A 12,455-nucleotide genomic window follows, 5' to 3' on the forward strand; every position below is an offset into this window, starting at 1 on the left:
ATTGTTAAGTGAGGCTAGCAAAGTCAGCCTTCGATCCTTTTTTTCGTTTTTTTTTTTTTACTTTTATTTATTTGCTTATTGAAATAAATCGTTTCGATAGTTTGGAGTAAAAATTGGGAGCCCTTAACTTTATTCTTTCTTGTATATAGGAATCTTTACAATATAACGTAACTTCGCTGAAATCCTCTCACGTATCATTCGTTACTGTTGATTATTCATTGTTATTACTATTATTACATTATTATTTCTATCAATATTTCATTATTTTTATTGTTATAATAATAATAATTATTATTATCATCACCACCCTCCACATGTGTATTTATGCGTGTATTCGTCGGTTCCGTTGGTTTGTTTTTTTTCCTTCAGTTTTTATTTCTTTTTTCATTCAATTATTTATACGACGAATTTAATGATTATGATGATCGACGCACACGGCCAATTTATAACGTTTTTTTTTTCGTTCTTTTTACGTTAATTTTTGAATATTTGTATATAACCCGCGGCATAAGTAAAAAAAATTCGCAGGCCCAGCCACTTGACGGTATTTTATTTTCCACACTTCCTCTCGTAGTTGATAATGCAATAATATTAATTGATAGATTTTATATTAATATATATATATATATATACATAATATGTGTATATAGACAGTCTAAGGTCCGATTCAATCCCACGGAGAAAAATTGATATGCAAACGAAAAAAGAAAATGGAAATTTTTCGCGAGAGAAATACACCTCTTTATGTTATATTCTTTACGGTTATTTGGAAAATTTGACAAAATATATATATTCCAGTTATACATTTAATATTTTTTTTTTTGCTTTCTTTTTTTTTCGTTTTTGCCACCGAAATGTACATTTCTACATTTGACGAGTGTAAAAACAAATATACATTGCGTTTGTACACATTCGCATAAAGATATTTTTTCCCCGGGGGGTCAACAACAGCGACAACGTATCACGGACGATAGTCAAATGTTTGTGGAAGAGATGATTTGTGTTTTTGTAAATGATTATTTTTTTTTTGTTCTTTTAAATAATATGCTATTTTGTTTGTTCATTTGTTTTTCGTTTTTTACTTAAAATACATAAGGTTTTTCGTTTTTTTTTTTCTATTATCGTGAAGAAAACAACGCCATTCGCCCATTTTAAATATTCGTTATTACTCGTCTAGCTCTCACTTTCTCTCTTTGACACTTGTTCGCTCTCATTCGGCATTATATTTCAGTCAACGAACGTCAGGTTACGCACACTCCTGATATGTTCGAACGTAAATACACTTCCCAGTTCACCTTTTCTTTCCTTTTCAATCTCGGTCTTTTTCATCCTCTCTTTTCTCGTCTCCTCCCTTCGTGTGACTTGTCAGGTACCTTTGTTGATATTGCGAGTCAATCAATCGAAGGCGCAATCATTCTACAATTTCTTTTCCACTTTTAACCCCACATTAACGAACGAGTTGGTGAACGAATCCGTAACGTGAATCTTTGAAGTAATCCTCCCCCCCCCCCACTCTCGAAAAGCATAAAGAGTTTAAACAGTTTTTTGTGAAAGAAAAAGAAAACAACAATGTTTGCGGGTTTCTATTAATGCTGAAATGGGGAAAAACAAATGTTTCTCATCTAAATTGCTACCTTACGTACGATATTTAACAAACACGCAGTCTTATTGTTTCGAAGGCCGCGAATCAAATCGCGGTTCACAATCCCCCTTGACTTTTATAAAATTATTAGTTCATTAGCTGTGCTACGGAGAAAAAAAAACAGAAAAAAATAACACAAAATGGTTTAATTCACCTTTACACGAGTACGGTGTTACGATTGATTTTGGTACGAAGCCATCAATATTTTCTTCTCCCTCGATTTCTTCCCTTATTTCTTTTGTTTTTGGGGTTTTTTTTACCATTGTTATCTTAATACAATACCGAACTTTTATCGAAAATTATTTTTCCTTCTGTTTTTTCTTTCTCGGACTCTAAAGTAACAACATTTGAACAGAGCGATTCGTAGAAACGAACCCCAGGCACTCGTAAATTCTTCACCGCTCATATTTTCCCTGTAGGCTGCCGCATTCAGTTGTTATTTAAAGACGAAAAAAAGTTTTATACATTTTTTTAGAATACTTCTCGTTTAATTGTACAAAATACGAGACTTTCCTGGGTACAATTCCTTCGTAATTGCTCTCGATAAATTATTCGGCTCTATGTTTTCAACTCGTTTATACATTTTCGCCTCACACATACACACACACACACACACACAGACATTTTTTTCTTTTCTTAGGACACCAAGTGTCCTTTTTCAATTTCTCGCTAGTTTTTATTTTTTTATTTCGAATGGGTTTTTTTAAATTCATTTTTAATTCCATACTACGACATTGAAATAATAAGGCCGCCATATTAATACACTGACTAGATCAGTTTCATATAGACGCTTTCAGACACTGGCAATACTCGTTTTGTCGTTTATAAACCTACAATGATTTTTATTCTCCTCTCGTTTCACATCTATTTCTCTAATCAACAAAAATATCCTGGACACAAACTCTCTCTCACTCTCTCTTTCTCTCTCTCTCTCTCTCTCTCTCTCTCTCTCTGTGACAACAAAATATACTACTTATATTCATCTAATAAGAAGGTATTCCACGAGAAATGAGCATAATGGACAAACTTAGACACTTATTTTTACACTTTCATCTTGATCGCGATGTCGGTGAATGGAGCTCATAAACAGTGACAAAAAAAACTAAGAACGAATTCAAGAAAAGTGAATTCATGGGTAATTCTTTGAATTGAATTGCCCATATCGGAATTTTTGATCGGTAAATGTATAGCGCGGTATATACAAATCGATAAGATTTAAAAAAGATGATTTGGTTGGTCAAAAAACATCATAGCATTTCTAATTGGAACATTCAATTTTTGTTGAGCTTGAATTAATTCATTGACGAGGAATTTGAATGTAAAAAAAGTGACAGCTGGGAGTAATTTCTCGTGGAGTAGCTTATTAATTGCTAACATGCATCCTGAGTCATAAATATCAGCATGCACCTCTGGGAACACGCGAAAGATGTGAATCCATTTGTTTTCTTGTATCCTTAATTTCATTCCGAGGATCAAGCTAACGAATCGCTAGGGATTTATCTCACTGACGTTTATTGTGCCTAGGCCCTTGATGATTTTACATTGTGATACTTGAAAACGAATATTTTTGTGATTCCATTGATTTCTGTCTCGTATAAGCCGAAATGATAGGAAGTTTTTGGCATGGGGTCGGGAATGGACAAAAATTATTGTTTATTCTCGTGGAAAGCTGTTGTGAAAGTAATTTGGAAATGGTAAAAACTCCAATGACGTTGGTTTCCTTTTGATTTGTCATTTATACATTACTGCTTGTTTCTCTCAAAGAATCGTCGTTTATTGAAGATTGAAATCTCATTGACGTGAAAGCAGGACGGAGCTCTTTCGGTTGATTAGGAACTAGTGTGAAAAAAAAGAATAATTTTTTGGAAAATACAAAAAATTTGAAAAACTGAAAGCGACAAGGGTTCGATGTTTAATAAAAAATTACCGGTTTGATCAAACATCCACGAGAAATCTTCTCTATGCTAGATTCACCAGAGTACATTACAAGCACGTATTCATATTGTAGATAAGTTATCAAAAAACATCACAGTCACGTTGCTAGGTTTTGGTGAAACTTTTTAACGAATTCTCTGTTTGTTACCGTTTTTTTTCTTTTCTCATTCGTTTCTTGACGATCACGTACTCGCGAGAGCGTGGGGGGTCAGCGAGACCTTGTATTTTAAACCAATTAGTCGTAACACGATTGATCTCACCGGTAATTTGCTAAAGTGAATTTGATCGATCGAGCCCAGTTCGCGAGGCTCGACCCTACAAAAGTATATTTCTTTGCCTTTTTATTCTCGTCGAACAGTGAATTGCAATGTGGAAAATGATTGATCATTATCATAAAAGAATTCATTCTGAACCGATGCTCGGATGATGTCTCGATGATTACCATACGAATGCGAATTAAAAAATAAAAATATTCAAATTTGACATAACATTTATACGAGTGAAACATTGCCTTCCAATTCTCCGCATATACGAATGCACGAAAAAGTTCGTTATTTTTTTCATTACAAAAATACTTCATAACTGCGGTTGATCTGACAGTAAATTAAGATCTTTAGAAGTTCAGTCGCAGTAAAACGTACCGTTCGGCTCCATATGAAATGTAATATAATCATTCGTTTTTCATAGCGAACGATTAACCCCCATTAGAAGAATTTGTTTATCGATAAGGCTTTGAAAAAAAAAATGAATTACAGTTTACTCAATTACCAACTGTCGATATCTCAAAAGAACAAGAGGTATCGAAAATTTTACAAATCAGATTCGTTCAAGTGACCGACTGCACTTTTATAACAAACTGAAACATGAAACCAGCGAGCGAAATCAACGTTTATCCGGAATATAAGAAAGAGCACATCACCGAGTTTCATCACGAGAAGTTAAGGGCGTAAGAAAGATCGTTGTGATATGATTGTCACGTCAAATTCGATGCCAATACGCGCATAGAGAAACTTTGACTGAATGGAGAGAAAAAAATCCTCGTAACGGACAATACCCTTGCGGTGATCGCAGAACAAATATACATTATACATACATATACACACTCTCTCTTTCCCTGTCTCTCTACAACCCGATTCTCGTTCTATGCTATATAAAACCTTGAATGTTCACGTATATACAATTGAGTTACGTTGACTTTTGAAAAGTGAATTAGCGTGACATTGAAAAATGAATTGCGGATCATTTTTTATCGAAAAGTGGTAATTTGCTTCGTACAGCACCGTCGCAGACAACCAAACGTTGCGCGGCCGAGATACTACAGAGTGGCACGGTGCCTTCGAGGCTAGCCCGCAACAGTGCGATCCTACTAGGGCCAGGATCAAAGCCGTGCTCACCAATTCTAAGGCTACCACCATTAGCCTGTTTTCTCTCGAAATACTCGACGATTTTCGATATTGTTTTGCTCGATGAGCCAAAACCACCGAACCGATCGTCCCAGCAGGATGAATCACCGCCGCCGAGACTGGCGATGTCCTCCGAAGAATCGGTATAAATGGAGCTCGTGCGATGATCATCGAGAAGAAAGAGGCTGCTCGCTGCTGAACTACTGAGGGTCGATGCATGGCGACGATGCGGTGGTTCAGGGCTCAGATCCTCTCCGACGCAGCTCCAGAAGCCGGACTCGCAGCTGCCACGTCGTCTAGGTTCCCAACCATCGCGGAAGAGCGGATGCGCGAAGAGACTCGTAGCGCCCACCTTCGTAGCCACCTGCGAGAAACGAATTCCGTTGAACGTTCGTTATCATTTACATCGACGACAACATCTCCGTCCTCCATTCTTCCTCCTCCACCACCGACGCCTCGGTTTCCTCCTCCAAACATCCCTTCAACTCCGCAGTCACCACCAACCCGCCGATTTTTCAACAATCCCATTTCCCAATCGCTGTACAATAGACGAACTCGCCATCTCACCTTCTTCTCCCATTTTTTACGTGCGGTTGGACTGCTCGGCTCCGAATTCGGCTTTTTCCTTTCCAATATCTTGGCGATGCTGTCGTTTTGTGCGGGTTTGAATTTCGAGCCGGGGCCATCCGTCAGCGCTCCAGATCTCACATCCTCCAATGACGGAAGTTCCAAACAGCTCGAGAACAAATCACCGAGTATCTTCTTGACACCGCCCAGCGCGTGAAATGGATTTGCCGTCATAGGACGATAGTGAGGATCCCGACGACTCGCGAGCTCGGCTACTCGCCTCGCCGAATGACATCTCGCCTTGTCCGATGGCGAGGCATTGTCACCGCCTCTCGCATCCGCCGAATGGCTTCTCAATCGCGCCGTACGCTTTCGGGGGCCTCTGCCAACCCTGCCGATCGCGTCCATGCTCGTCATCAGTGCCGGATCGACCGATTCTCTCGCGCACGTCGTGGCCTTGTCCTCGTCCTCGGTTGTCGCTATTAAATTTTCCAGGCTTGTTACGATCTCCGGAAATGTTGGACGCGATTTTGGTTCGTACTGCAATCAATCGGATCGTTGTAAAAATAGCTTGACAACGAAAACAATTATGCTCGGAAAACAATAATAATTTAAAAAAAACTTACGGTGCAACAGTGAAAAGCCAATTGTAAGAAAGCTGCGGGCGGATCGGAGGCAGCGCATATTTCGGCAACGGCAAGATAGTCGAGGCCAAAGTTATCGGAACGTGGTAAAACGTCAGGATCTGCTGGTACACGACCGATGAGCTCGCAGACGACGATACCAAATGAGAATACGTCCGAGCGATGATCGTACCATTGACCCTTGAGGCACTCGGGTGACATCCAGTACGGACTCCCAACTGTGCTAAGGCGGTAGCCCGAGTTCGGATCGGGGATTTTAGCAGCGAGACCGAAATCCCCGACGACAGCGGTCAGATCGTCACTCGCCTCGTCACGTTTTATCAATACGTTTTTCGAGGTTAGATCCCGATGAAATATTCCACGACTATGGAGATAGGCCATACCGCGTGCAACGTCCCTCGCCAATTTCATTCTCACGAGGTGACTGAGCGGCGTGTGCCTCGACATTATGAGCTGCTCCAAACTTCCGTCGTTTATGTATTCCGTAAGAGCGTGAAGCTGACCCTCGTGTACACAAACCCCCATGAACCTGTGGAGTCAAAAACGTACGTTGACCATTAAAAGCTTGCATATTTCACATTCGTTTTGTCTATCGTACGCAAATTACTGTGAGGAAACGATGAAAAGTCGATGAGCTTCGAATCCGCCTCTTGGCTCTTCCATTATTTTTATTCGAGTACCAAATTTGTGTTGGAGATTAAGAGAAAGGATTTCGGATACGGACACTGCTTCATCGACTTACGAAAAAATTTTAAAAACACCTCACGAAAGTTACGAAATACGCTTGAAAAAAATGGGATGTCATTTAAAAATTAAATCATTTACCAGGAAACAAGTTTCAGACGACTTATTTTTCGCATAATTCATCGAGGTAGACGCATGAATCACCGTAAACTCGTGACAAAATAACCGGATATTCGTATAACTACTCGTACAATCAAGACAATTAATATTGGATGCTCTTTTCCTTTTTTTTTTATTTTATTTTTTTCGAATATGGTTTCGTCGTGCGCGGATTGCAAAGATTTGCATGACGTTGAATTTGTATAGGGCAATTTAGTTATCGGAAATAGTGTGCCGAGTCAGCTGGTGAGGAACGACGAGCGATTCGCGGAATCGTAAAGGCGTTTAGAAGCCCCGCCTAAGCCGGTCCCGCGGAGGCCGTAATTTGATGTAACATTTTTCCCAACGACCGCCGTGCCGCACAACTATATAATACGATTGAGGTGTGTGTTTCGCGGTACTGCAAGAAAGACTCTTTTAACATTGCAAAATTGCTGCACCGGCTGATTTATTGCGGCAAATCACGAACAATTCACGCTGCTAAATCATGTTGAAGTAGACTAAATTACTAGAATACATTTCTGAATATTTACAATAAAAAACGGAACAATCAGTTCTTTCGTCTTCATTTCTACAAACGCGGGTACCACGGAATTGAAGAAAAGGTGGAAAATTTGTTACGAATTATGAATAAAAGTGGGATGTTGCGCCTCTTCGAAGCAATTTACTCTTCTCGGTCGCACTAAATTTCATACCAATCATCATTTTTCCTAATGATCGTATATTATCAATAATTTCCAAGGAACTTCTCACGAGCCTTTGAAACTACAATTAAAATTGATCGCATACGCGATTCCAAAGCTGTACAATATCCGGAAATCCAATTATTTCAGTGATTAAAACCTCTATGAAATCAGGTGAAAAAACAAGAGGATTTTTAAATACTCAAGAGCATGGATCAGTCGGTATATCGCAACCGTGAGTGCGAGAGACACGTTTTGAAAGTGAAATTTTTCGCCGGATCGAAATAATAAAAATGTCAGCCCATTTTTGCCATCGCTCTGCATGAGCTGACAGAAACTTTTTTTTAATCAGTCAAACTATGTCAAAGAATTTCGATTTCGAAAATTCCATTTTTCGAGGAAACAATCATATTAATTGCGAACTTTGTAAGTATTGAATGGATTTTGCGACTGTAAACATGTTCTTCCGATATTTTGCTATAACTTATGGAAGTTTCTGCAAGAGCTGTTTGTCAATGCCTGCAAATTTCATATATAAAGTTATAAATCACGAACAAAGTATTCTCGGGCCTCAAAATTTTGACAGGCCATTTTTTTATTATTCATTACTGCATTCAATTTTTTTAAATCGAAATCTCTTTGTTAATTCGATTACCATATGAACTTCCTTAACCACAAAGCCAGTGTTTCCAGTCTCGTAAACACAGAGTCGTGAACGAATAAAAATATATAAACATATTTTTTCGTATATATCACTGGGAGTAAGGCCCGTTTGTAATGCACAGTGGATCAGTGCCGCTCGGTAATCTACTTCCGTATAAAGTCTGGTGACCTTGGTTCTGAGTATGGTCAAGAATCGAAGGTCTCTGACCCACTTGCGTGAGCCCCACACACGAGTGCAGCCACAGGACAGTAAGCCCCTCTCGATATTTTTTTTTATCATCGTCGTGTGTTTTAAACTCGAACATGAAAGTCCCTCGGTTGAAGCAGCAGCTTGCGCAACGCGTTGGAAAACAAAAAAGAGGAGGCAAAGAAATATAACTGAACAGAGCCATAAATCTAGGGGGGTTAAATTGGTTTACGTTTTGCACAAGAGAGTGAATCATTGAGTAGTGCTTTTTTTCCATTGATTTGCAGAAATTTAACGAAAAGAGGACCCTCCTGGTTGGAGACATGAGCTCACCAACGTTCGGTTAAGAAAAAATTGGTAACGAGATGCGAATGTGGCTCGATTTTTAATATAATATTTATTGTTTATTGAATTTATATTAAGTAGAATTTTCGTCATGTTAATAATCTCGGATTGAAAATGATTTTATTCGCATCACGCTTTCGCCTTTCTAACGTTACGGAGGGACGAGTATATAAAAAAAAGGTTTTGAAAAAAATACAGTTATCACCTCCGGTATTCTTATCGCCGGTAAAATTTACAGCGTTTTACACGCGACGACAAACAATAGCGTCGGGACGGTCGTAAATCTTGATAGTCCGTGCGAGGATATCGATAGACGGGAGGAAAAAATGAGGATCGAAAAAATCGATCGACGAGATCGGGAATTCCGGAATAAAACTTTGATAACCTGCTGAGTGGCACACGTTCTACGTTTCTAGTTTCCACGTACATTAAATCTGCTTAGAAAACGTATGTTTGAAAGCTGATCAATGTCAATTGATTTGGGGGTTCTGGCCGTTTATATTTTGGTATTTTGTCGTTTTCATAACCTAAGATTTTGGCTCAATTTACGGTTCCACTAGAAGCTTATTTCGCTCAAAAAAAAAACTCCAAATCAGCTTTCAATCAAATTCCGCGTCATAAAATCTTTCCCAGTCTCTTTCAGGGCGTCTTAACAACGTTTGCATGAACAACGAACCTCAAACGTATGAATATTGATTCCAGAGCAATCTTTTTTCATCGATTCCCTGTTTGCGTGAAAGCAATTTTCCATCATGAGTCGATTGAACTTTATCATGACATTGTCCACTTGGCATTTTTTGTTGTAAACGGGCTTGACATTTGCAACCATTTTTCGTTGCTCAATTGAGTCGAGAAGCCGAGAGAAAGGACGCGAATGGAGAAAATTATAGGTCTGCGTTTTAATCGGAGAGGGAAAATGATGATGACACGCTACCGGGGGATCAACCGGTGAAAACTGCTGTCATCGACGGACATTGGAAAAGAGTTTATCTTTATCGTCGCACATTGTAAACAGACGCGATCACGTTTGTGTACTGCGGCATTAAACATCATCATGTGCAAGCCGAGACGCGAGGCATTAGAATCAAAATTGACGGCGCATTAATATATCCGGAGAAAACGATGAGCGAGCATCTCGAAAACTAGGACAAGATGAGATGGACACTGTACACACGTTCGAATGTCCAGTTTGCTATGCATATATTAAATTATTTTATACTAGTATTAAAAAAAACACAAGATTATAGAGGACATGAGCAGAGAAAACTTACTTAGAAAAATACGAATAAAAATTGCATTCGATGCGCATTCATCATCTGTGCGATGCATAGGTACGTGCACATAGAAACTTTGATTCGATAAGGCGAATAAAATAATCGATTCAAGGTAGTTTGTCCACGAAATGCTTTTCTTAAGAAAGTCTTGAAATTTAGACAGAGTTTAAATGGGTATAATCGACTGACACGCATTCCAAATTTTAAAGAGTTCGTCTTATTGGTTATTGTGATAATCGTATTTAAATGTGAAGAAAAATACACAGGGTTATAGGGACTATGCGTAAAAAATCGTTTATTTTTCCACGTGACGGATGAACGCTTCTTACGAAGTTTATGAAATGACAGTGAAGTTTGCTACGTTGGAGTTCAACGAAATGATGTAAAAAAACCCTCCAATATTCCAGTGTAATTCTCCAATTTCGTTACCTGTCGAATTTAAAATTCGTAGTTTTTCAACCTGCACCGATACTTGGTGAAATAAAAAATTGGTAAATTACAAATGTTTTTTTCGTTTAATTCGTTGGACTTCAACGTTGAAAACTTCAGTGTCATATTTATGAAAAAGTACACAATAACAATGAAGTATATAACGAAGGTTTGGGAAAAATTTCGAGACGGTTGTCTTACTAGTAATAAAATGTTGTTTACAATTTCGAATTAATAACTCTGACATTAATTTGAAGTGATTATATCTTTAATCAGGGCGTAAAAATCGATCGAATTTAGACATCCATAAAATACGATCCTTCGGGCATGATCTACTTTAATCGCGATAAATCGTTGGTTCGTGAAAAGAAAAATCCTCTCTACCTTCCTCTACGAAAGACACCGAGTTTTCTATTCATTCGCTGACAAAAAACGTCAAAATATCTGCTGTATCTAAAAACTTTTCTCATCACGTTGTCACACAAAGCAAACACAAATGGAACTCAATTAAAACGTATCTTCATTTCCCCTGCCTCGGAAACGACCAATACTTCAATTACGAGTTTTCAATGGAGTCATTTCGACAAAACAAAGTCCGTTTGCTCTCACGTTGTATATTCTCTCATGAGTGGTAAAAGGGTTCGGCAAGTGATTCGGGAACGGGTGAGTTAAAATTGTAACGTGCGACACGAAGTTATTCCGGTGTAACGTCAACTTTCTCGTCTCTTCATTCACGCGTCGGGGAGAATCGGCTCGAGGCATTTTATCAAACTCATTCCAATGCTTTCTGATTTCAGGTCAATTTCCGGCAATGGCGATTAACATTTATTTGTTTATTTTGAATTTTTTTTCCGTTTATTTTTTCATATTTTGTTTTTCTTTTTATTTCGTTATTTTTTTTTTCTAATTCATTTTCTCCTATTGCCCCATTTCTGCTTGAACCGCGCTAGAATCTTCAGCTCTTCTTTACACGGTGGAATGACTCGATCGAGTGTTCGGACCGCCTCCCGCGGTTCGACGTCGGTGAGTTGTCTCAGTATTCACCATCACTGGATTTTCGGATAGCGGCGCTGAAAGGCAATCGGGACATTGATAAAACGGAGAGGTTTGTCTCTATCGGCAAATACTGGAAATGCGATGTTTTCGTGACTGTTGCAAATTGGCCCAACCCAAAACGAGGATTGGCCGCCCCCCGTTTCTCGTTAAAACAAAGTGGCTAAAGTCGTGTTGTTCATCGGATATCCTCGTCGATGGTATCGGCCGTGTATACAGCGCGCAACGATATTTTCATCGATCCAATGAAACCCAAGAAACGTTGCTCGGCTTGCTAAAGCTCTTAACAAAAAACGTATATACACATTTATACGTATAAGAGTAGTTTGTGTCAACGATACACGTTGAGTCCGTGCAAAAATGTATTTAAAAGAATATCCGATAGCGAGTCCCAGCTCAGGACGACAGAGAAGAAAGGGCGGGGGGGGGGGGGGGGGGGGGGGGGGAAGAGAGAAAGCTATAGAAATCGAGAATAAGTCAGAAAGAGAACGAAAAATTACAAGTTCTTCGTACACATGTATGCATAAGAAACAAGAAAAAAGAGAGAAGAGAAGCGGCGGCCAGGAGGGACGGGGGAGGGGCAGAAGTATCAGCAATAAAATCCGTAGAGACCTGCGATAAACAGATCTGAATCTGGGCCAAGTGTTTGTCGTCTCCATCGTCTCCGTCGTCGTCGTCGTCGTCGTCTTCGTTTTCGACGAGACACTCCAATGTACAAAGTGTCTATATATATGCGTACATTTACACGACATTCGGTGTTGACAAGAATAAAATCGAGTTTCAGGGA

At 39.0% G+C, this 12,455-nt stretch overlaps 1 protein-coding gene across 1 annotated transcript in view; it reads right to left on the reverse strand.

Annotated features, from left to right (window-relative positions):
- Positions 1 to 100: 100 nt before the first annotated feature.
- The window catches only part of cdi (center divider), a 44,736-nt gene continuing 32,381 nt past the window's right edge, over positions 101 to 12,455 (reverse strand). The window contains exons 3-5 of the mRNA XM_043411629.1: positions 6,174 to 6,720; positions 5,548 to 6,087; positions 101 to 5,344 (exon numbers count right to left, since the gene is read on the reverse strand). Coding sequence (XP_043267564.1) covers positions 4,817 to 5,344; positions 5,548 to 6,087; positions 6,174 to 6,720 — 1,615 coding nt within the window. The 3' untranslated portion in view covers positions 101 to 4,816. The remainder of the gene's footprint in view (positions 5,345 to 5,547; positions 6,088 to 6,173; positions 6,721 to 12,455) is intronic.

The sequence above is a fragment of the Venturia canescens genome, chromosome 1, assembly GCF_019457755.1.
Source record: "Venturia canescens isolate UGA chromosome 1, ASM1945775v1, whole genome shotgun sequence".
NCBI classification, from domain to species: domain Eukaryota; kingdom Metazoa; phylum Arthropoda; class Insecta; order Hymenoptera; family Ichneumonidae; genus Venturia; species Venturia canescens.